The sequence below is a fragment of the Astatotilapia calliptera genome, chromosome 12 (genome assembly GCF_900246225.1).
Source record: "Astatotilapia calliptera chromosome 12, fAstCal1.2, whole genome shotgun sequence".
Lineage (NCBI taxonomy): Eukaryota > Metazoa > Chordata > Actinopteri > Cichliformes > Cichlidae > Astatotilapia > Astatotilapia calliptera.
In genome coordinates, this window is record NC_039313.1 from 34,539,237 (window position 1) to 34,565,094 (window position 25,858).

Sequence of the window (25,858 nt, forward strand, 5' to 3'; positions counted from 1 at the left end):
CGAAAAGGGATGTAGGTTTAATATTAGTATTTGAAGAATACAGTACATTAAATGAGAGAAGGGGAGGACGTACGAGTCAGCAAGGAGGAACACAGCGTAGGGAGACTGTTTGTTTTTTTTATTTGTGTCAAAGTGAAAAAATGTCCTCTTGTTCCTCTGTCTGCAGTTTCAACAGACATCTGAGCATGTTCTGTTCTCCAGCTCGGTGGTGGACATCTTCACTCAGCTCAATCAGAGCTTTGAGATTATCAAGAAACTGGACTGCCCTGACCCCACGGTGGTGGCACATTATAACAGACGCTTTGCCAAGGTGAGCCCCGTGCCTTTGTTTAGAGCCCATTTTGTAACTTTGGTCTCTGCAACACTGAAAAACATCTCAGATCTGACAGCATCTTAGTTTTTTATTCATTTCTCTGTTTTCTGCTGGCTAAACGCGAACATATGCAGAGACCATGTCTCACATTAGGAGCATATTAAAACATCCTTTTGCTTTCCAAGAACTACTGTTGATAGGTCAGGTTACTCTTTAAGAGAGCACTTTACAAAAATACTCACTGGCTCTTACCTCTAGTGCAGGCGTATCACGCATGCAGCCAGTGAGGCCAGAATCATCCCACCGATGGTTCTAATGAGGCCCAGTTTGAAAATGTGAAAACTGCAAAAGAAGAAAAGCAGAAAAACTGAATTTTTGTCAGTTTATAAAACATCGAGCATGGCCTGTCATAACTGGATAATAAACTACTGACAGAAATGAAGTTTAAACAAGAGTAAACATAATTTACTCTAAATTAACAGAATATTTCTGTTTAATTAAATCCAGATAATGAGCTAAAAGTGTTTTTTCTATAATTTTCCTCAGTAATTTCTCAAAGGGGAAGCCCTTCTAATAGGTTTCTGTACATTTCTGGAGTATTGCAGCAGCAGAGTCGGTTCACTTCGGGCACGCTTGCACTTGGGGAAATACGTAGAGATGATGACCACTAGCTCAGAGTGAAACCAGAATATTTGCTGCACTATTTGCACTTTAGTGTAATCTGATATAGCACAGACTTAGGAAGCTCACAGGTTCAACAGCGACTGTTCTCTCATGCTCAGAGATGCAGTGTGAAAAAACTTCATATTTGCTATATCCTTTTAAATATTTGAATTTCCCTGCACCTCACTGCTCATAACACACACATTTTCTGTTTTGGATATTTGGACAAGTTAAAGTGGGATAGTGGGTAGCGTGGATTGATCAGTTAATCGAGAAGATCATCTGACTCTATTCAAAAGCATCAGCCTTTTTAGAAGACCGTTTCCTCCTTTTATAATCTAGTAAAATTGAATTGTTTCTGAGTGATTTCAAGACAGAAATATTAGCTGGTTTAGCTCCAGCCATCCCCGATACATCATACAAAGGCAAGAGGTTGTATAAATGTAGACATGAGGAGGAAAATTGTATGCAGAAGGCTTTGAGATCAGAATTTTCTTGCACTTAAAGAATTTCATGTCTATATCTTTACTAGCATGTGACTCTGGTATGCAGTTGTTTGTTTGGAGTAAGTTTTTCATGACTGTATCCATCAGTGGTGCAGAGGTGAGATTCTTTACCTGAAAGTTCCTGCTCGCTGCAGCTTTAGACCATGACTCCTACTCAGGTCTTTACTCGAGTCTTCTTTGTTCAGTCTCTTGAATCATTTCTAACTCACTAACGAGTTTCAGGTATTTCTCTGTAAAACATACAAACAGGGCATAAAGTGTAGGGTTATGTTTTTTCTTGAAATGTAATTTAAGGCAGGTCCTTTTAAGCAGAGCCGTTCAATCTAACAAACCTCTGCAGAGAAACTGTGTGTGCGCGCGTCTGGTGTTATGGCTCGATCGATACGGGACTCATTAAATAAAGAAAGGCTAATGTGAGCCATCACTCTGAGCTGTCCATCTCTCTGTCCCCGACCCTTGACTTGCTTTTCATTTTGTGCCGCTCCGCTCATGTTAATCTCCTCCTGAGTCTTTTCATCTCTACCCATCCCATCAATCCTGGGACTCTTGTCTTTTGTGTTCCTACTTTTCCGTCTACGTCTGCCTTTATTTCTTCTTCATCTCTTTGTCACCCTCCAGTTTCACATTGTTCTGCTTTCCTATGCAAGAAACAATAATTAGTTTGTTTTTAAAAGTGTGAGGAAAAAGAGATGGCTGCAGAACTTGAGTGATATAAAGCCGCACTAAGCAGTGCAGGCAGCTATCAAGCTGCATGTTTAATGCAATAGTTTGTAATCTTGCTGAGTCAGCAGAAAGTAGGGAAATCTCTCACAGTGAGCCCACGGTGCTGTGAGGCACAAGTTACCACTGTGATGATGACAAATTAACTCTGTGATTTATTTAAAAGTGCCCTGTTGAGTTTTTATTGCAAGCAAACATGTCATTCTTTGTTTCCCATCAAAAAGCAACCAGTTTGCTGGCTGGACATTATAAATGTTTTCTTCACTTCTTCTAGAAATATTTTTTCAGCTTTTATTCATGCAGGGCGTCTTCAACGAGCACATTACAGAATCCAGCTGTGTGCTGAAGAGTATAAAGCTCATGCAAATCTCATGTCTTTCCTTTGATTATTATGTGTTTTCTCATATAAAGGATGCGATAACAAAACAAGAAACATGCAGTGAGGCCAGTGATTGACAACTGCACACATTTTAAAAGTACTTAAACAGAGGAAGAGTGCTTCTTTACGTCTCTGATTAATGAGCAGCGATTTTCTGCAAGATCTTCCAACAGCTGACGGCACTGTGTGCATCACACAATGTCACATGAACTCTGACACATTGTTTCATTTATATTTGCAAATTATATAATAAGATATTAATATTTGGTGTTCCTGTATCAATACAATATTGGCATGCAAAATATCACAATGCAGTGCAGTGTGAGTGACTTTCCGGTGCTTGGGCGGAGCCTACTGGTGGCAGCTGTTCTCAGGTGGGCTCATGAAAGACATCACACAGATGTAGTGTTATTATGAAGCGGGCGCCGTGAAGACTGTTTAACGGCTAATCACGCAAAATATGACATTTGGCTTCTCACTAGAAGCTTCTGCATTAGCTCAGATTTCCATGACTTACACATATCCGGTGTGACAACAGTTAAGTGTCATCAATGAGTAAAAGGTAAATGAGTCAAACACAATGAGGCATCTTCTTTATTGTCTTTAACATTAGATTAGCTCGTGTTGTCCTGAAACTACACGCAGCTCTTTAAGGCAGACAGACTGACATTTTCAGTTAGCACAGTGCGAGTGTCTGATGCTACCTGAGTTCAAACAGCAGTGCTCTCAGCTCGCCAGACTAAAAGGCTAAACATCAGTGTTCAGCGTCACTCTTCACTCCAGAGGATCCCAGGGAAAGCATGTCTTATGTGAGTGTTATCTTGTTTCCACAGACGATCACCAAAGTGCTCCTGCAGTACTCTGCTCTGCTGGCCAAGAGCTTTCCCTCCTACTGTGAGAAGGAGAAGATAGTGAGTACTGCTGCGTCACCACTCTGCTACCACAACACCTCCCTCAGGGCTCATCTCTGATTTGGAGGGAGACACTTTGAAAGCTAGTAAACTCTCTTTGGAGTGGATTAATATTTCAGTGGTTGCTACTTACTCATCTAACTTCAGTCTTTAATCTTCCTGTCATCACCCTTTTATCTTGCTAATCTACTTTCATTTTATATTCTTGACTTTTCCTCTTTTTTAAAATTCCTCATTTATGTTTGGTCTGCTTACAAACGCTGCCTCCCTGATTTATCTTCCTCCAGCCGTGCGTGCTGATGAACAACATCCAGCAGATGAGAGTCCTTTTGGAGAAGATGTTTGAGTCCATGGGAGCAAAACAGGTGAGCATTAACAGGTGTATGCACACGCACCAAACCCTAAAGTTTGTAAGCCATCTGCCAGGCAGACACTGATTTCAGTCACTTAAAAGGTCAAAATGCTGATTTAAAGACTTTTCCATGAAGTACATGACTGAAAAATGCCAGAAAAAAACACTTTTTTCTGTTCAGAAGTGTGAATGTGAAAAATGGTAAATGGATTTGGTTCTTCTATAGCGCTTTTCTGCTCTAGCTGAGCACTCAAAGCGCTTTATACAACATGCCTCATTCAAACAAACACTTTTTTCTATGCTTAAGTGTTTTCTCTCTAACATTCGCACCCTGATGGATGCGTCACAGAGCAACCTTGGGTTAGTATCTCACCCGAGGATATTTGGCATGCAGAGTGGAGCGGCCAGGGATCACCAATGTTCCAATTAGTAGATGACCTGCTCTATCTCCTGAGCTACAACACCTGTGCAGAACAGAGTGTGTTACAAACGTAGGTTGACCGAACAGACAAAGGGGAACCTTCACTTTACAAACTTAAATTAGGTGCACACTGCAGTCGAATGTTGTCAGCATTCCAGTTCCAGTCATACTCAAAAAGCACATAGGACGAAGGTTTAAAAATCTATCACTGATGCACTGAAAGCTCTACGAGCCACAAAGAAATCCATTTTGTCTGTTGGTGTGTTGAAGTCCACTGCTGGACCTGTTTGGGACACCTCCCCATCCTCCAGGTGTGACCTGATTTCTATAAAATGAACCTATTTGGTATGTATTTGGGTTCATCAGTCACCACAAGGAGAAGCAGCAGAGCTGAACCTTCTGTGGATGCAGGAATCTTTCCTTCTGCTGAGCCTGTGATTGTAGTTTCAAGGTGTAAAAAATACAAAGGTGCAAAAGCTGCAGCAAGTGTGAGCCTGCATGTATATAATCACAGATTTAAGAAAGCGAGAGTTAAGTGTGTGTCTTTTTTCCTGCAGTTAACAGCTGAGGAGGAGATGGTATGTCTCAGTGGGTTTTTGTTTTTGCTTTGCTTCCCTGTGGCTCCACCTCCACCCAAAACGATCTGTTGAGTACAGTAAAACCCACTCCACACCTCTTTCCTGTCATCAAACCTTTTTCCACCTTGCAGTGCGTATGTGTCTGTTTTTAGATTGATCCCAATTTACTCATAAACAAGAGCTAGAGCTTCCTCTCCTTCTTCCTAGACTCCCAGTTTTCACTCCTCAAAATAAACTCCAGCTGATATAAATGATGTAGATGTGTGTTTTTAAAAAAACAAAACGTTCTCTTCGTGGTGTTTTTTCTCTCGAAAGCTTGAGAATGAGGAGGAACCCGATGAGTGTGACGAGGAGGTGGGTCGACTTCTTTTTGACTGGTTTGATTTGTTTCTGTTCCCCTGTTGTGTCTGACTGCCGTCGTCGTCGTTGCCTTTTTCTGTGAAAGTCCAAATATTTGCTGTGACAATTATTTTTAGTTTTTTGATGGGAACAACACAGTTTAAATCAATGGAGTTTACAGCTGTTGCTCATTTTTAACAGTTGATGGCTCTAGTCAGGCTTTTATATGAACAAATAATATACATAATAAACAAACACTTTAAATACACTTACATATTAAATAAAACGATAAATTAAATGGGAAACGTTTAGCCGGATGAACTATAGACAAGCAAAAATCCCAAACTGACAGTTATAGTTCATTATCCATGTCCTTACTAAACCATAGCGGAGGATTATTTCCTGGTGAGATCGTTCCTTTGTGGGTTTGTCGTTTTCTTCTTTCATATATTTTATGCACTTTCTTTTTATTTCCTTATGATATTTGGACCAGGCTGTCTCTGACAACGAAGGCGGCGATAACATGGTGGGTAGGCCACAACAGCAGATATAAAACACTCCTGAAATCTACTTTAGTCTGTTTTTATTATTATAAAATGTTACTTGTGTTTTTAAATGACCGCATTTGTGTGGGTTTGATCCTTTTTGCTAACAGTCAGAGGAGACCAAGGTGAGATAAGGATTCTAGGTCACAGCCAATATTTCATATAGCTTCCTCAAATGTCCTTTTGTTTCTCTCATTTGTCTCATTTGACCGAGTTTTCTTATGTTTCTATTTTAATTTGTCGATGGCAACGTCAGTCTGGCTGCTCAGACTCTGAGGGATCTGAGGTAAGGAGGAGAATATCACACTCTTCCTCAGAGCTGCGATGATATTAAAGTAGAAATCTGTGTGAGATAAAAACGGGAGATTTGACTGCTGTTAACACAATCATCACATTCAGTTCTGACGAAGTAGACTCAATCGCTGAAACTGCAGTCGGCAGTTTGTTGTCATGCAGAATCAATGTGACGGGAGACAAAAACACAGTTTCAGAACAAGCTCGGGTGTAATATTTGAAAGGTGCGAACGCACAGACTGTATATAAAAGACGGATGGAGTCGTCATCTGAAAAGCCTTTAAATTCCTAAAACTGCCGCTCTGTATATTGACCAGCAGGGGGCGACTCATCTCGATACAATGCACTTGATCTCTGACCCCAGTAAAGCCTTGATGATTTTAGTCTCTGTCAGTATTTCCTATATTACCATGTATACAGTCAAATACACTCACGCCCATTTCATTAGGTACACTTTGCTAGTACTGGGTTGGACCCTGTTTGGCCTTCAGACCTGCTTCAGTGTTATCCAGATTCAACAAGGGGCTGAAAGCATTACTCAGATTTTTGTCCTTAATGATCCATAATTTGGTCTCCGATTCCACCACAGCCCAAAGGTGCACTGAGATCTGGTGACTGTGGAAGGCCATTCACAGAGAACTAATTTCACGTTCAAGTAACCGGTTTGAGATGATTTGAGCTTTGTGATGTGGTATGTTTCCCTGCTGGAAGCCACCACGGTGGACATGAACGCCCAAATTATGAGCTCACCATCCAAATATAGCAACCATCCAAATGAGACACATCAGACCAACCAACACTATTCTTCTGTTGACCACTGTTGAGGAGTCCGTGTGTCCTGTAGCATCACTTTCCTGTTCTTAGCTGACAGGAGTGGACAGCGTGGTCTGCTGCTGCAGGTTCAACATGTGCCCCTATGCTCTTCTGTATACCTTGGTTGTAATGAGTGGCTGTTTGAGTTAGTGTTCAATTTCAGTCTGCTCAAACCAGTCTGGCTTTTCTCCTCTGACCTCAACAAGGCCTGTGTGCTGTCAACAACCATGCCACAGTCAGCTTTCTTTCAGACTTTGATGCTCAGTTTGAGCTTCAGCAGGTTGTCTTGACCACGCCCACATCCCTAATTGCACTGAGTTACTGCCATGTGATTGGCCGATCCGAGGCTTGTCTTAACAGGTGTACCTAAAAATGCAACCAGTGAGTGCAGGCAGTATAGCCAGCTGGTTTTATGGCTTGACCGCTCGTATGAGATTCAGTGTCCTCAGGATCTCAGATCCACTCCTAGTTTATCACTCTGACTACAAAATAAAATATTTTTTAAAAAACAACCAAATTCCTGAAAACATGATTCTGGCAGCTCCATCTTTTATATACAGTCTTCTGTAGTTTTTAATCTGTCAGAAAATTGTGCTTCTTCCTAAATACTTGTGATAAATCCCTCCGCAGACGTGATGCCAAAATATTCATTAAAGCCTTTGATACCACATGCTGGCAAAGCTCTTTACACATTTACAGCCGTGTCCTAATGCAGACTCCTTCCTCTCCCCTCCAGTGAGTACATAATAGACCAGACAGTGGGCTGCCAGATAATTGAATTTGATGGAGTATAAACATGTTGTATTTAGCCGCCACTAAATGGTTTGCTGAAATGACTTTGATAGTCAGCTCAGTGTGTGTTTTGTGTATGTGTCCATGTCTGAGGGAGCTGTTTTCTTTGTGGCACAGGGTAGCGTGTCAGAGGTGAGGGAAGGCTGGATAAAGTCTGTCTCGGCTGATATCTTCAGTGTCCCAACCTCAGTCAGCCGGCAGTGTGTCTGCAGGGCAGCATGCTGCATCATTATATTAAGATTTAGGTCGAGGATGTAAAAACAGTTCAAATCCAATGATGTTTATATTCGTTTTATGACTTTTTGATTCTTGGATCACCCAACCTTAAATTTTTATTAAAGGATTTCCTTCCTTATGAAAAAGGAGCATTTTTCTGATAGCTCATACTCGTTATAATGATAAAAACTTCCTTTTCCTTTCCTATTCATCCTCTCCTGACTCCTCCTGCTCACTCTTAGGCTGACAACCGAGAGAAGGAGAAAAAGGTCAGTTTGTGCATAATGACCGTGTGTTTATGTTGGAAATCAGGCCTTTGTGTTTTATAAACTCCTTCACTCATCACTTTTTAGTTTGATTAGGAGTTACAATCAAAAAGTTCCACCTGTTAAAATCAAGTATCATTTGGCTACGATTCCCTGCAAATTTCCTCGTCTGCTGCTCCTACTAGGTTTGTTTTTTTCATTGTGCCCCTGAGTTTCCTTTTCGACCACTTCCATGCGCATGTTTGTGTGGTGAGTCTCCGACACCAAAGCAAAGACTCTTCAATATGATTTTATTTTGGGGAAGAGAAAGAATATGTAGGGAACAAGATCTGACTAGTATGGCAGGTAGTGAGAGAACTCGACCAACCTTTTCAGTTTACTGTGAGTGGTCACACGTTTGCATAGTAAAGGTGTATTTACACTGACTGTTCTAACTCGGATACCTCAGGAGGTTATAGTAGACAGTTTGACCCCGTGTGACAAACAACATGGTGCACAGCCCCGTGGAAGTCATATTTCTGGTCACACGCTTCACCTGCTGCAAAGCCTTCAGGCTCTTATACTGAAAACTTCATTTTAGTCTCTGAGTTGTAGCTGGAGACCCGACTGACTTCTCACAACACAAATTCTGGGTTCATTTTAATTGAAATACATGTGAAATCACAGGCGCACTTGCAAGTGGTCAGAACAGGACTTCCGGGAAGTGATTCAAACTTAGGAGAGCTGAAAGCATTTCATAGAAGTGACACTGAAGGAGCTCTAATCATGGCCAAGTGTAACGTTTTGATAGTTTTATGTTAAAAGGTGGACAACCAAACTCCAAATGAGAGTCAGGGGAAAGTGTTTCAGAGCTTAAAGCCCTACGCAAGAAAATTCACCAACATCAGCCCAGGACGAATAATCCAGTTTCCAATCCTTTAACTTTAGCTTTCCACCCAGACGTCTGCCAGTGTCTGTATCCAACTCTTGATTCTAATTCAGGAAAATCAGTTGGATCTTAGTTTGTCTCCTAAAACAGTCTTGCTGCCTTTAGTGTTTTGCACTGATGTTCTTTAAGATATTGCCTGCAGCAGTTTAGATACAGATTTTGTGCAAAAACAATCAAATATTTATTCCACCAAAATCACAAGTGAAACTGGGTGTTAGATTGGCACAGAATTAAGTCATTAACAGATGTATGTCAATCACACCATAGATGCTCCCTCACATCTGTGCCTGTTTCTCTGCATTAGTCTCTTGGTGGCAATGCATTAAGTGCCTCTTTCCACCAGATGTCTATTTTTTTCCATCGAGCAGCACTAAAAAGATGCTGTGGGAAAAGCGCGGGGTGCTACACGACTCCTGCTATTAAAGCCGACAAGATTGAAAATCTGGAGTGGGAAGTGAAAACTTGAGATATTTTAAACCAGTACTAAAAATGAAAATGCAGAGCTCTCATGGGGCAACACGGCGTGCCTTCCCTTTTCAAAACAAGGCGACAGCACACTGAAATGTATAAAACATTTGTTCAGCAATGATATACCATTAATTGTCATTTTCCCCGAGCTGACGCTTCAATAGTTTTGTGGAGAGAGAGCAACTTTGTACTGGAAGTAGACGTTTTAGTTTGCGGCTGTGTTGTCTTTAAAGCAGCTGTTTACCCTCTGTGCTCCTGTAGGATGAGTCCTCAGCCTATGATGACAGTGAGGAGGAGCAGGAGAAGGTTTGGCTCCATGTCCAGTGTTTCCATAACTGACCTCTCCTCTCCTGCTGACAGACATCACTGACTCAAATTATTACACATGGTTAACTAATGCTGCAGTCACACTCGGGAAACTGCTGGACAACCAAAATGATTACAACTCGTGTTATAAACTCTTATTACCTCAGAAATTGTTGCTGTAACGATGGGGATCTGGTCTGAAACAGACAGTTTGTGCTCATCAGTGCAGACAGACTGATTGCAATGTGCTGTCAGTCTGTCTGTGTTTATAAATCAGATGTTTTTAGTCACTGATTTTTTTCCCTAGTTTTTCTATAAGGGGGTTGCCATCCTGTTTTTACTCTTGTGTGACTGAACCATAAGCCTTCCAGTTAGTTTACCATTCCTGTGTGTAAGAGTTAATGTTTATGTCTGAGCGGGTATACATATGATCCACGTATGTATACATACAAGTACGTCCTTGTGCACCATTCACTTTTTGTCTCCCCCGGCCTTTTTTGTTTTCTGTTGTTTTAATTTTAAATATATTTTTATTGCTTTTTGTTCTAAAGCTGGGCAAAGAGAAGGTGAGCCATAACAAGAACCACACGACAGTTCAGTTTCTTTGTATTTCATTAACATTTGTCTTATTTGTCTTTTCTTTTGTTTTCACACCTCTCTAGTCTGAGTCCAAGAAGGAAAAGGTGTGTTTTCAACTAAACTGTGTTCATGTTTTTTGTTTTTTAAAGCACTTTGTCTTTGTGCTCATTTGTGATTATGCAGCCTAAATTGTTATTGTATATAAAAAAAAATAAGTTACAAAAGGCTTTAAAAAACAACCTGCCAAACAAGATATTTTGAGATATGAAGAGAAAAAACTGAGAACTGAAAGTAAATACTTGACCTTCATTTAGAAACATAAACACACAAGTTAATGCTGCTTCAGAGCAGACATATTTAAAAAATAACTGCAAAATAAAAAGATGTTGTAAACCTTTTAATTTGCAGCATTTCCATATCACTGCTGTCTTGTTTTTCTCGCCAAAATCCCAAATTGTATAATTTATCTTCACTTCCACCTTAAAAACCGGTTTTGAGTGGTGTTTGTTTACTCTTTTATATTTAGGAGAGATGCTTTACACAGAACTGGAGTCAGTGGCCTTAAAAGTCTGTACCTTGGTCCCTGAAAGATTAGCTGAAGGGAGCTGCAGGAGGTCAGAATGGCCGTCAGCGTTAATAATGGAAAGCACCCCACTGTGAAGCTACTGACTGTACATAATTAGCTGATCAAAGAAAACAAACTACAGAAGAAAAAAAAACATACCTGTCCTGAAACTCCCACATTTGTGGAAGACAAAGACCACGGTGGCTAACACGAGTGGTAAATCAGCCCGGTCTCATGGCAGTTTATGAAATGGTCACGTTCATGTACACTAATATAAAGGTTTGGTTAATGAATTTTATATGTCTCAGTGAGCTCTTCTTTAACAACTCCATATTAAAATTCATTTAAATAAATGTGCATTTAAAAAAAGCACATTTAGATAATGCTCTTTTGGCCGTGGCATTAAAATGATACAGTGCGTTAAAGGGTGTTACAGGTGCATAAATGCTAAAAACAGGACATTGTAACCTGTGGCTAGATGGTTGCCAGGCAACCTGATGGCCTCATGATACACTATGCATAATTCAGTTTTTGTGTATATAATTTAAGTGTTACTGTAGTAAAATAAAAATGATGCAATGGTTAGTAAGGTATGATGGGTGCATAAATACTACATTTAGGTCATATTAACCCACTGCTACACAGTTACTAGGCAACATGTTGACATCAGATCTGATATAGATAAGAACCTTCATGGGCCTAAAATGTACCAGCATGCCAAGTCACACACATATATACAAACGTATTTATCCACATTTATAAAGCCATTTTTATTCTTGACTCAGCTAAAGTAGCATTTCATGATTCAGAGCTCAACATAATTCTTATTTATCTTACTGTGACCTGTAGTGATGTTTACTCGGCTCCCTTTATGCCATCTTTCTAGCCACTCTCACTGACATCAGTTGGAAGCCTGGTCATTTGACCAGCACTTATACCTCCGTCGTTATATGAAAACTGTTCCAAACCTAACCAATTAGCTGTGATGCCAAAACTAACCAATGGAAGCATAAAAGTAAAACAAGTGAAAGACTAAAATAAAGTTACTGTTGGCATTTAAACCTCAATCGTCTGAAAGAAATCCTGCAGCTTGCAGAACCTCCATACCCTGTCCCTGATTAAATGGGTTGAGTTGTTCTTTCAAACTGGAAGCGCTGGTATGAGATCATTTTTTGCCTCCAAAAGAAAAGAAAAGAAAAATGTGTCCACAAACACGAATCAGTAGACAAAACTTTGTGACCATTACATGAACTGCTGTTAGACTGTAATATACGAATGGACTTAGTTTTAGTTGTTCCTCATCAGTAAGAAGTTTCTGGACAGTGCACAGGTCCGAGTACACACCAGTGGGGTCCAATTATGTGCCATGAAGGTCCAAGAGTCTGCAGGCTTCCCTTTCAACTCCTTCCACATTACCACACCTTCGAGCACAGAGGGAGCATGTAATTATTGAAATGATTTCATGTTTATGAGGAGAGACTGCAGACACTTCAGAGCTCTAGACTTTTAAGTGTGTTCAAATCTCAGGGGGCTAGCTATCTGCGTACACGGTGTTAATGATCCTAAAATGATCAAAGGGGTTGAAATTATGATAATGTCAGGGTCTATCTGAAGGTAGCTGAAGGTTTTAATCCTGTGTGAGCTCATGCATAATACTGTGGAAACACCTTGTGCCTTTAAAATTTCGGGGCTCGTTTTAACTCTTCAGCTTAGAAGAGTCTGGACATAAAACTGTGAATCGGCAAAAGTCCAGCTGGGAGGGTTTTACCTGTAGGCAGCAATCAGCTTCATAAATATGTGAGTCTGCCTGGAGAAGTGAGAGCCTTACTGAGAAGATGAATCTAATAAAATGTAAAAACAAGTGTTTTTTTGCATGGTTAGTGTGTGAATTTAAGCATTAGCTCACTCACAAATGTGTATCCTTGCAGGCTGAAAAGACAGACAAAGAGAAGCAGGTTGGTTCGTTTGTAATATCACTCGTCGCCCTTCATCTCCACTTTGTGCTATGTGAACATTTCAGATTTACATTACTGAAAATACTACAATCGAAGTTCAGATTTTAAAAAATAATTCACTTAAAAGAGAGATTAATGGTGTCGACTTTCTTTTCCTAATTTCTTTTCTCATCTTTGCCCAAAGGACGACTCCAAGAGCAAAGAGGTGGGTGTTTAAAACACAGCTTATGTCTTTGGCTCAACCAGTGCAGTGAGTACAGGGATTTGTAAGACCTGGAAGTCTTCCAGGGCTTTATACTATTCAAAAAGAGTGGCAGTGCTGATGATTCTTTAGCCTGCTTTGTTTACATGGCATGGATGCTGGTTTTCCGGGCCACTTTGTACTTAACATCAGTCAGGATGACACGCCAGGCATGTTTGAGGCTACTGCTCACCCAGTTATTGGACCTAAAATTGAGGATAAATTGGTTAAAGTGCAGCTACCCAGCAGAAGAACAGCAGGAATCGAGCCATTAAACAAACAACAGAGAATCAACATCAAATCAACACGTTTGAACTCTAGCTCTGCCTCCTGGGTCTTTTTAAGCCTAATGAATATTCATTTAGCTAATTCAGAGAGCATTTTGAGTTGTCCTCAATTTAAAAGGACGTGTGTCAATATAAGGAACCACTTTCACAAATTCATATCTGGCTGATGTTTGTTTTTAATGGTTGGAAGGGCGGTCTGAGACAGCTGTAGCCTACATTAGCTGTTTATGCTGTACAAGTCCAGAACTGCAAACGCATCTTACAAAATTAGGTGTGTGTTATACTGACTGTGTGTGTGTGTGTGTAACAGCCTATATTTGACAGTGTTTGGCTGTTAGATTTGTGTTTGTGCAGGATACCAAATGAAAAGAAAAAAGGAGAAAAGTTTGTCTGATGTTTTTTGCTTTTTTCCTAATAGACAAAGGAGGAAGTAAACAAGGTTTGTTTATCCAGCCGTCCTCTTTCCCCTGTAGACCTCTGTCCTCTGCTGCCCCTCCAAAATGCCTCGCCTGACTTTAAAATCGTAGCTAATATGCATCCCTGCCTCATAGTTATCCCAACGTGCAACATTTATTCTGCGGGTAGTGACAGCAGAATCGAGCTTGCTGTTGTGAAGGATCGGCAGACACTTCCAGAGCGAATAAATATTTTATGCTTTTTTTTTATATATATATTTCAGGGGGTTTTATGTATTTTGAATTCACTGGCCAAAAAAAGCAGCAGTGCTACAGAGTATGTGTGAAATTTTAGGCTTTAAGTGGACATTATGAAGAACAAAATGACCATATCTTAATATACACATGCAAAACATGTATTGCCAATTCAGAGTTACCAATTGACCTAACCTCTCTACCTGGATAGATAAGCAAAACTGTTTGTTCTATTTAAAAAAAAAAAAGGCAAGAAACTGTTGAACAATGCCAAGCTGAATGGGGGGGTGCTCACCTGAACTCATCTAATTTCATAATGGAAGCTCTGATTCATCGTGAGTGTGATGGTGTGCAGAGGGTTCCTCATGTCTGAGGAATTACAACACTGCAAACATAGAAATACGAGTACAAACATAGAAGTGCAGTCACACTTCATATAATCATATACAGTGGGGCAAAAAAGTATTTAGTCAGCCACCGATTGTGCAAGTTCCCCCACCTAAAATGATGACAGAGGTCAGTAATTTGCACCAGAGGTACACTTCAACTGTGAGAGACAGAATGTGAAAAAAAAATCCATGAATTCACATGGTAGGATTTGTAAAGAATTTATTCGTAAATCAGGGTGGAAAATAAGTATTTGGTCACCTCAAACAAGGGAAATCTCTGGCTCTCACAGACCTGTAACGTCTTCTGTAAGAAGCTTTTCTGTCCCCCACTCGTTACCTGTATGAATGGCACCTGTTTGAACTCATCATCTGTATAAAAGACACCTGTCCACAGCCTCAAACAGTCATACTCCAAACTCCGCCATGGCCAAGACCAAAGAGCTTTCGAAGGACACCAGGAAAAGTATTGTAGACCTGCACCAGACTGGGAAGAGTGAATCTACAATAGGCAAGCAGCTTGGTGTGAAAAAAATCAACTGTGGGAGCAATCATCAGAAAATGGAAGACATACAAGACCACTGATAATCTCCCTCGATCTGGGGCTCCACGCAAGATCTCATCCCGTGGGGTCAAAATGATCATGAGAACGGTGAGCAAAGATCCCAGAACCACACGGGGGGACCTGGTGAATGACCTGCAGAGAGCTGGGACCAAAGTAACAAAGGTCACCATCAGTAACACACTACAACGGCAGGGAATCAAATCCCGCAGTGCCAGACGTGTTCCGCTGCTGAAGCCAGTGCATGTCCAGGCCCGTCTGAAGTTTGCCAGAGAGCACATGGATGATACAGCAGAGGATTGGGAGAATGTCATGTGGTCAGATGAAACCAAAGTAGAACTTTTTGGTATAAACTCAACTCGTCGTGTTTGGAGGAAGAAGAATACTGAGTTGCATCCCAAGAACACCATACCTACTGTGAAGCATGGGGGTGGAAACATCATGCTATGGGGCTGTTTTTCTGCCAAGGGGACAGGACGACTGATCCGTGTTAAGGACAGAATGAATGGGGCCATGTATCGTGAGATTTTGAGCCAAAACCTCCTTCCATCAGTGAGAACTTTGAAGATGAAACGAGGCTGGGTCTTCCAACATGACAATGATCCAAAACACACCGCCCGGGCAACAAAGGAGTGGCTCCGTAAGAAGCATTTGAAAGTCCTGGAGTGGCCTAGCCAGTCTCCAGACCTCAACCCCATAGAAAATCTGTGGCGGGAGTTGAAAGTCCGTGTTGCTCGGCGACAGCCCCAAAACATCACTGCTCTCGAGAAGATCTGCATGGAGGAATGGGCCAAAATACCAGCTACTGTGTGTGCAAACCTGGTAAAGACCTATAGTAAACGTTTGACCTCTGTTATTGCCAACAAAGGTTATGTTACAAAGTATTGAGTTGTATTTTTGTTATTGACCAAATACTTATTTTCCACCCTGATTTACGAATAAATTCTTTACAAATCCTACCATGTGGATTCATGGATTTTTTTTTTCACATTCTGTCTCTCACAGTTGAAGTGTACCTCTGGTGAAAATTACTGACCTCTGTCATCATTTTAGGTGGGGGAACTTGCACAATCGGTGGCTGACTAAATACTTTTTTGCCCCACTGTGTGTGTGTGTGTGTATATATATATATATATATATATATATATATATATATATATATATATATATATATATATATATATATATATATATATAGATAGATATATATATATATATATAGATATATAGATATATATATAGAGAGAGAGAGATATAGATATAGATATATATAGATAGATATAGATAGATAGATAGATCTATTTAGATAGATATGAAATGTGTCTTCTACATTAGAAATGCATGATGTGCTCAAAGTACAATAAAGAGATGTGACAAAGATTGGTCTATTTAATTTTATTTACTACTTAGATATCTGTAAGTCAAAGCTGTAGCTCAGGAAGTAAGGCAGGTTGTCTGCTTTACTCTAAGCTGTCGTCAGTGCATCCGTCATTGTGTGTGTGTGTGTGTGTGTGTGTGATGGTTAGAAAGTGCTTAAATGCCTCGAATATTAAATGTAGTGCCTTGTAATAAAAAGCGCTTTGAGTGCTCAGTTAGATTAGAAAGGTGCTATATATTTACCAGTCTATTTCATTTGTAGCATCTCCCATTTGACGTGGCTTTATTCTACAGTTTCTGTTTATTAAAACAAATTTACGGAGCGTGCTACAATAACAGAGGATGAAAAACATTTTGTGTGCTCTCTTCTACCTCCTGGGTATCTTGAAATTTTGGGAGCCTTTTTACAAAACTAAGAGCACTGATTGGCCTCCCTGTAACGACACTTTGCATGTGAATTATGGCTACTTTGTGTATTTGAATTCGACAATATTCTTCAGATTTTGTCAGGTAACATATAGCAGCTGTTGTTTGTCTAAGTGCATAGTATGTATATGTTTTCTGTGGGGCTTCAAATAAACACTGGGAGGCTTAAGGCCTCACTCGCAGTATGCTAATATCGGATATCATTGATTATGTGAGTTGCCAAAAAAAGAAAGCACTGAGCAGCGTACCTTAGCAGACAGCAGTGAAACATTGGACTCCTACCTTCAATGTCAGTGTCCTCTTTTGCGTCCCTTGTAGCATCCCAATAAACCAGAGGCAATAAAGTAAAAGCTTTTATTAAAATCACCCACTCATCCTTACCCAATCCACTTGACATTACAAAAGCCCACCCAAAATAAACCCTATTTTTACCTGCTATGATAATAATAATAATGAGGTAAAAACACAGCCCTGTGTTTGTGTACTTTGTGTTTTAAATCTCCTGCACATTATTGTGTGATTATTCTCTTTACTTTTTTGTAATTTTCCTTTTCATTTTGCCTTTCTGTCTATCTGGCAAGACTGAAGCTACCACTGCGACCAAGAAGGTACGGCTGGGTGTGAGAGAAGGATCAGAGTCTGACAAACACATAGTGCCTGTAAAGGACACCTCTAATTGGAGGCTGTGATTCTATAGACAGGAGTGTTTCTGTGAGTGTGTGTGTGTGTGTGTGTGTGTACCTGTTTAGACATCTTTGGGGGGCCCACCAATTGTGGGGACCAACAGTCATTTGTGAGGACAAAAGTGCCTGTCCTCATGGGTTTGAAGCCATTTTTGAGACTCAAAATGTGGTTTTAGTGTCAGGGTTGGGTTATGGTTAGGTTTAGGGTAAAGTTGAGGGTTAGGAATGTATTTTTCATGGTTTAGGTAAATGGCTAGGGACAGCATTATGTCAGTTAGAGGTCCCCACAAGACATGAATACCTGACGTGTGTGTGTGTGTGTGTGTGTGTGTGTGTGTGTGTGTGTGTGTGTGTGTGTGTGTGTGTGTGTGTGTGTGTGTGTGTGTGTGTGTGTTTCAAGCTTACAGGTGCTTTTCTAACCTGAAAGCTGTCCTCATAGTCACTTTCTTTCTCCTCCCAAAGTTCACATGAATTATACTTAGAGAATTGAGGATTTGTAGATGACACCAACACATGATGAACAGTGCTGTTGGGTTTGTAAAGAAGGTAAATGCGAAATGTAATGTAAAAGCACAGCATGTCATTCTTAGCAGTTAGTTGAACACACAAAATTTGGCAGGAAACTTGAGAATAATATTGATTTTTTTTCTTTTCTTTTAAGCTAATGATGGTAGCACTCTGCAGAGGGTTAAGTGTGTAAATAAGAGACGAGCACAGCTTCTAGGTCTGATAAATGAAAGCCAGTGTTGTTCTAATGGCCCGAACAAATAAGTGTGTTTGCATAGATGTCTGTAAAAATTACTTGATGCTGGCTTGATCTGTGGCCTATTCAGTTTGAGTTACTATAGCATGATGTTCACTGGGTAAATTGTGAATTACAGTAAGAAACATAAACCATAAAGCAGGATATGCTTTGCTACCTTGTTAATGAGTGCAGAGTACAGTGAGCTTGTGATTTGTATTTATATACCACATATAAACGCTATTATCTACTATTCCAGTTTCAGTCATTACACGTTCTCCGTTTATTATACTGCCTAATAATATTACAAAGGATTGTTGATGTCGTGGAGTTTTCAAGGACATCTCAAATGTGCACGGTCACTTACAAATTTCTGTCAGAATGTTTATGTTCAACACTTTAGCGTTCACGCCCACGCCGCGGTGCATTTGCGTTTTGGATTCAGACCAGAACAGATTTATTCTGAAAGGCCTGAGTTTGCAGTCCAACCTTTCACTTCACTCACTGCAACATTTCTCAATTAAAATGCAAAACGCTAAAACACTGTCACTTGAAAGTCGTGACCCTCCTTTAGTCCAATTATATGTTCTGGCAGTATGCCCAATGTCTTCTAGCTAATAACACAGTTCCACAGTTATTGATGGCACACTTTCTGCAGAGATGGGATGCCTTATCTTGTAGTCGTCTAGCCACTTGACTGGTGTAACACGCGGTGAATGCTTGAGGTCCAGCATACTAATGGGCTTAAACCTTCAGGTTGTATTTTAGTTTTATTGAAGGACTGTTACCAGGCTTCTCAAGGCCAGTTTATCTTGCAGGCTCAGTCTCGGCGTTTTTGTCGAAACGAAACAGTCGATTGTTGCTGAGGGTTTGTAGCCTTGTGCGTCCACAGTTATTCAATCACTCTGCCTAATGAGACCTTTGCTTTGCTATGTTGAAATTTATGTCATGTCACCAAACTCCCATAAGATTTATTGGTGTTTAATTTGTCCCACCCCGATGGTCTCGACAGAAGAGAGATGTGTCAATTCAAAACCTGGTCTGGACACGCCCACACAGTCCACACACGCCACACAGGTCTAACCAGGGTGCCCAGATGTGTGATGTGCAGCAGCACATGTTGTGCTTTGTGGGTTTTTTGGTAGTTTTCGAGCAGGGAGTTGCATATTTACGTTTTCTGTGGCATTTGGGTTGGAGTTAAGGGTCATTTTTTGCATGAATGATCACACGATCTTTTAATTTTACATGTGTGCAAATTGAAAACATGGCACACGTTAGATACAGATGTTAGTTACATACTTGCAGAAGCTGAAAAGAGAACATAGAAAACATAAAATATTAAAGGAGTTCCACTTTTCGAAAGCACGGACCTCTGTTAAAGTCAAGCTGCTCCTCCGACTGTGCGCACACTGGTTTCTGTGTTCGAGGCAAAACAGTAAAAATCTATTTTATTTTTCAAATTAAATCATGGCTGCTTTACCTACAGGGCGCAACTGAAACCCAGAAATGTGCAGCGCTCGTATTTCAGTGAGTCCATTAAAAGAGAGGTTAGCCTGGTCATTTAAAATCATTTAATATAAAGCTGCTGTGTTTGCAGCTTCCTTATTTCTGCTCGAAACGTCAGCCATCAGGTTTATTATCGTCTGTTTTGTTCACAACACTTTTATCCTCACAAAGTTGACTCATGGGAAGCCTTATGAAAAACAGGTGACAGCTTCCTGCTAAGAAAAGGTGAAATAGTTTTTACTACAGACTTCAAACTTCAGAGGTGTATTTATATATTCTCTACTCTTAAGGAAGTGGCGTGCACTCTACAGCTCGAAGTGTCCTTTTCACGCTGGTAAATAGCTTTTAAGAGGCATAAAAGGAGTCATCATTCGTATCGCCCATTACATATGTGATTTCTTTACAACTCGGCCTTTCCAATGTGCATTTTAGTCAGCATTTACTTCCTGTTTGCCTACCTATCAAACTGCAAATACGCCCAAACTGTAAGTCGCTGTGTGACTCACGCGCTCGCAGTCATCAGTGTCTAACCTACCGTGAAAGAAATGTGGTGTTACACACAGCTCGTCATCTTTTCAGCACGCTTCCTGCAGTAGAGCTCGTGCACGCGTTTTGTACGACTTCTGCCTTTTCGTCTAACTCCACAGTCTGGTTCATACATATTTACTGAGCCTGGCTCACAGGTTGTAACAATGTCATGGATTATTGGATTCATTTACATTTTTCTAATTTCAATCTTATCATTTGTTTATAAATTTATGACTCAATAAATGTAAATGATTTCTGAATGTACTTTATATTTTCTATGCATACATGTAGCATATATGTATATTAAGGTTATTGCGGCTTTAGTGATCCAGCCCGCTCGAGATCAAACTGGGCTCCTTCTAGTTCGTTAAATGAAAACGAGTTTGACAGCCGTGCTGCAGAAGCACAGGATACTCGGCCGCGAAGCTGCATCCGATTCATGCTTGAGGTTTTTGCAGTCTATCGAGCAGACTGTGGAACTGCTAATAAAAGTTTGAAATAACCTGTGAACACCTCCTCTTCCTCTTCCCTTCTGCTCCTGCTCTTTTATGTGTGCTGCAGCTGGATACTGAGGCGGCTGACATCCTGAACGATCTGCAGGTGAAGCTCAGCACCGTCCTGGACAATTTCAGCACCATGTTTGCTAAGAGGTAAAAATGCTCATTTCCTGGTGTCTTAATCAAGCCAACTAAAAGCCCAAGCCAAGCTTATCCTGATAGAGCTGGAACCTAACACACACACACACACACACACACACACACTTGAATGACTGAGCATTCACCGCCTTTGCAGAAGTCTTTTTCCTCTAAGTTTGCCTCGGTCTCTGCCTCCAGTTTCCAGACTCGCATTAACGGCTGCATGCGTCAGATGGCTGAGATTCTCTACCAGATGAAAGGCCCCCCCAACCACAGCACCGCTGAGGCAGACGCTGACACCATGCTGAGGCCCCTCATGGAGTTTCTGGATGGGAAGTAAGTAGCTAATGTTGTAAAGTAGATTATATCAGAGTACACCACCAGAGTGACTGTCCTAACTTGAATGTACTCTTGAAGTTTTAAGTCATTAATTTCATGGATTAAATGAAACGTGTATTTCCATTAACCCAAATGATTTTTTACTTTCTGCGAGTTAAAATCGATCCAGCTTGGCGGTACCGCAGTGCTCATAGGTAGAAACTTCCGAGACATTTTTTTTTTTTACCTTAATATTTTATGGCTGCAAGCTGCTATAACTCATATGTGTGTTTTTTGTCTCATTATTTATTGGTACAGAGTGTGCTGTTTGGAATATCATATGAACAGTATTGCAGTACGGGGGAAACATAGATTCAAAATATGAGTATGCAAACTGATGAGACAGAGCAAAGGCTCCAGCTGAAGGTTCAAGATAGTGACTGAAGTCACCGGAGACACTTGTGTTGGTGGAGCAGTGTAAACAGATGGCTGATGGAGTCAGGACGACCCAGATGAGGTGGAGATGGAAAGGACGAGCGCTGCACAATAAGCAGCCTTAAACACAGAGACATCTCACAATGAATTTAAAGATCAGGGAGTCACTGGCTTGAAGGGCAGATAGATTACTGGGTAAGACTGGTGACATTCAAATTTTGAATGAGGGGAATTTGAATTGGTTAAAGCTCCAGCAACACTTGTAGTATATAAAACAACTTGACCATCAACCAGCGTGTGTTTGTGTCAGGTTGTGGCCTTCATCGAAGTCGTCGTGTGACAAATTACAGACAGCATTTTAAAGTACAAACGTATGGAGTAACAGGAGGGGCCTGTTGGTAACAAAGGGGCTTGTCCTACAGTGTCTTTAAGCTGAACAGCGTCTGTACCTTACAGTATAAAGAGCCTTAAGGCGACAACTGTTGTGTTTTGGCACTTTTAATCCACTTTTAATCCACTACAAGAGCTTATTAAAAAGAAGTTGATGTAAAACATGTACACAGTAGAAAAGATAGACCTAGCTGCATTCTTTTAGTGGCCACCAGGGGGCAATACCTGTGGATTTAAGTAGAAGTCTGGGAGAACAGCTGGCTGTGAGGTCTTGTAAACACCTTCCTGATGACTTGAAGGTCTCACTCATTTCAGAATAAAACATTATGGGTTAAGAAAGGAGGATTATCCACCGTTTGCTCGTTGGCTTATGACTGAAAACAGATGAGTCGTTAAAAAATGACCATGCACCCCAAATCCCAAAACTCACTACAATATGCTCCAGTCCCTCAGAGACCCTCAACTGGACAAAGTGGTAGAAAGTCGATGGAAACAGAAAAGTTAAAATGCTTCTGTGTTCATCCTGAGAGAATTATCATCACTACCTCTGATCAAATGAGCTGAATTCTTTACTCTGTTTCATCTGCTCGCCTGAACTGCTACAGGACTCAGAGCCTTTAGTTGCTCCAGGCCTTGGAGGACACTTCCACCAGATCTCCAGACCATCAACTTTCTATTTTTAAATTGCGCCTCAAAGTCCATCTGTTTAGAACTACACACCTCTCAATATAACAGAAACCCAGCATCATAACATCTTAATATGTTTCATCTTTTTGCGTCACCTGATCAGGCCGTATCTTTGCTTCCATAGCAATCAAATTATTTCGATGAATGAGGCCTCAGCTATGAGACAGAGCGTGCTGTACAATCACAACAAAAAGATTTTTTTTTTTAGCAACATTGATATTTGCTTCTTATCTGTTTCACTGGAATATCTGGATTTTTTATTTTCATTTTGAAAAAGCCAGATGTATCCTTTGTCATCATGTTCGTGTTAGTTTTTCTTCGTTAGGGTTTATTTGTGTTTGTGTCAGTCTTTTGTGCAGCACACGGGCACAGAGTGACACGGTCCCTCACATTTTTCCGTGTTTGCTTGTAATCCAGTCTCAGTATTTTTGCTGACATCTGTGAGAAGACGGTGCTGAAGAGGATCTTAAAGGATCTGTGGAAGATCGTCCTGAGCAGCCTGGAGAAGACCATCGTGCTGCCTCAGAGCAATGACAGCTTGGTGAGCACATTAACCAGCACAACTGAGTGGCCATCAAAAGTCCAGCGTTTACATACTCATGAGATTACTCTGGGGACAGTAAAGGAGATGGAAAACACACACACACAAGGACACATTTATGAAAGGACAACCATCTAGGACAGTTTGTCCCAATTTGTATTGATTTCTCTTTTAAAACTTTTTTGGTAATATGTCTGAGACAGAGTTGTTTCTTGCTGGGGGTCAAATCTAACCAAATTTAGAGACAGTTGTATTTATTATGTTTTTCTGTCTTCTCAGCATCATACTAATTTTCCTAAATGTACTAAATTAGTTTACAAAAATAATTTTTTACAGAAAAAAACAAAGTAAATAGAGTTTACAGCTAGCTTATACATGACCATCTTTAAGTGTGATGCAGTGTGCTGCAGATCCAGCCCTGTGTTGCCATCTAGTGTCCGACATCAGCATTTTTACAAAACGACTGCTGCTGTTAGATTTCTTTAATGTTGCAGTAATAATGAAAAAATGAAGGTTATTAAGATTTCATATATCTCTGTCTTTCTCTCTGCAGGGAGCTCAGCTCCTCACAGCAGCTAAAGGACTTTCTAACCTCAAGGTAACACACGTAGACTGTCGATAAAGGGCGTAGCTGCCTTTATGTTTCATTGTAAATTCTTATTACAGTTCAATAATAACCCTGCAGTTTGAATCGTAGGTAAAGTCAGTAAACCTGCACAAGTCGCAGTACATTCAAATCCATTTTACCACCTTCACAGCTCATAACTGCAAACTTCCAGACTTTCTTTAATAGTTAGCTGTAGTTATTATCCAGCATCAGGACTTACTGATGTGTGCTGTGTGCTCATGATCTGGTTTTGTGTATCTGTGATGTATAACTTCTCTGACTTCTGTAGGGAGGAGGTGAAGCCAAAACCCTGACGCCCAAGCAGTGCATAATTATTGATGCAAGCCTCGAGTCAATCAAGGTAGGTGAACACCTACATCTCTTTTACAGCTTCATTTTTCCGTCTCGCTGCCGTATTTGAAGTGCCTGGATGAGCTTAGAGTTTAGAAGAAAATTGTATTACTCTTCAATACTCTTCAGTATTGAGATGTTCCTCTAAAGTGAGCATTTCCTCACTTCCACCTTGCCACTTCCTTTCCTTTCAGCAATATTTCCACGCAGGAGGAAATGGGCTGAAGAAGGCGTTCGTCGAGAAAAGTCCTGAACTGGCATCGCTGCGTTACGCCCTCTCCCTCTACTCCCAGAGCACCGATGCTCTCATCAAGACCTTTGTCACCACACAGCACTCCCAAGGTGATCGCACACACACAAAGTTCACTCGCTGCACGCACAGTGTGGATGATTTTTGTCTTCTCTGTGGTTCAAACCGAGCTAAAATGTTCCTTAAACTTTTCTCCCCCTCCCTGTCCTCTCAGTGCATGATGGGATGGGCATCAGAATCACCGCCAATGAGAAGATCAGACCTGATAGGGGTAAGTCTTTGATACAAGAAGAACTCGCTAAACTCCGAGTAAAATAGACCCCAGGAGGTGGAGTGCTCCTCACCATGAATCATCACAGAAACAGAACCAACACCTTCACACTCGTGTAGAGCTGGAGCCCCTCGCAGCTCACAGTTAATATTAAAGAGGAAAATAATGAGAAAAGTTTGGAGAATTTTGGAAATGTTGCTATCACAGCGATGAGCTTTAATGAAAGGTCCTTTTGCACCCTTGAAACAAAGCGCATGCCTCCTCTCCTCCTCCCTGTATTTGACTGGACTTTGGTGATTCGCTGTTGTTGATGGTGTAACATTTCTGCCACCCAACTCTCCATTATCAGCTTGTGTGGAGATTAAATTAACAAGCTTGCCCAAAGCAGAAATAAAGAAATGAAAATGGGTCACTGAAGCCGCCATAAGAAGTGAATTACACAGTGAGTGAAGTTTAAAGATGTGTTTAATCGCGTTAGTGTGTGATACCGCTCCGGCTGTGTCGTGCAGGTTCGGGGGTAGATAAGCCGATCGGAGAGGCCTTGCTGCAGATCGACATGCTGCTCGGCAAAGAGCGCAAGGTCAACGTCAAAGGTGAGACGCACGCATACAGATGTGTTTAAATCACAACAACAGACCTCGTCTCCACACGGAGCAGATCTGTTCAAACATTTGAATTTAAACTTATAGCGAGGAGCAAATTTTGACCAAATCAAGTAAACTTGGGGTGAACTCGAAATGCTTTCTTATATCTTCAGTAGTTTCTTATCATTTTTTCACTCTTGTGTTTGTAAATCTACATGCGTGCATGCAGTAGCATCACCCCCACTGCTTTGTGTTTGTCTCTCTTGTCCTTTATCTGCTCACCCTCTCTCTCATCTCCCCTCCAGTCATCGCGGTGAACGACATGAAGTGGCAGACGTCTGGGATGTTTCGGCCTTTCGTCGACGTCTCCATGGTCGGTCCATTCCTGGCTGACAAGAAGCGCAAGTTCACCACAAAATCCAAGAACAACAGCTGGACGGCTAAATTCAACGAGGCTTTCCAGTTGTGAGTTGGAAATCTGAAGCGCCAGCA

The 25,858-nt window shown here is 40.9% G+C and overlaps 1 protein-coding gene across 1 annotated transcript in view; it reads left to right on the top strand.

The window, feature by feature from the left end:
• unc13ba (unc-13 homolog Ba (C. elegans)) overlaps window positions 1-25,858 on the top strand; it is a 182,796-nt gene that overhangs the window by 154,251 nt on the left and 2,687 nt on the right. The window contains exons 30-42 of the mRNA XM_026186060.1: window positions 167-310; window positions 3,415-3,492; window positions 3,780-3,857; window positions 17,420-17,446; window positions 20,859-20,947; window positions 21,131-21,268; window positions 23,180-23,303; window positions 23,857-23,901; window positions 24,200-24,271; window positions 24,456-24,603; window positions 24,726-24,782; window positions 25,292-25,375; window positions 25,672-25,831. Of these exons, the coding sequence (XP_026041845.1) occupies window positions 167-310; window positions 3,415-3,492; window positions 3,780-3,857; window positions 17,420-17,446; window positions 20,859-20,947; window positions 21,131-21,268; window positions 23,180-23,303; window positions 23,857-23,901; window positions 24,200-24,271; window positions 24,456-24,603; window positions 24,726-24,782; window positions 25,292-25,375; window positions 25,672-25,831 (1,244 nt within the window). The remainder of the gene's footprint in view (window positions 1-166; window positions 311-3,414; window positions 3,493-3,779; window positions 3,858-17,419; window positions 17,447-20,858; window positions 20,948-21,130; window positions 21,269-23,179; window positions 23,304-23,856; window positions 23,902-24,199; window positions 24,272-24,455; window positions 24,604-24,725; window positions 24,783-25,291; window positions 25,376-25,671; window positions 25,832-25,858) is intronic.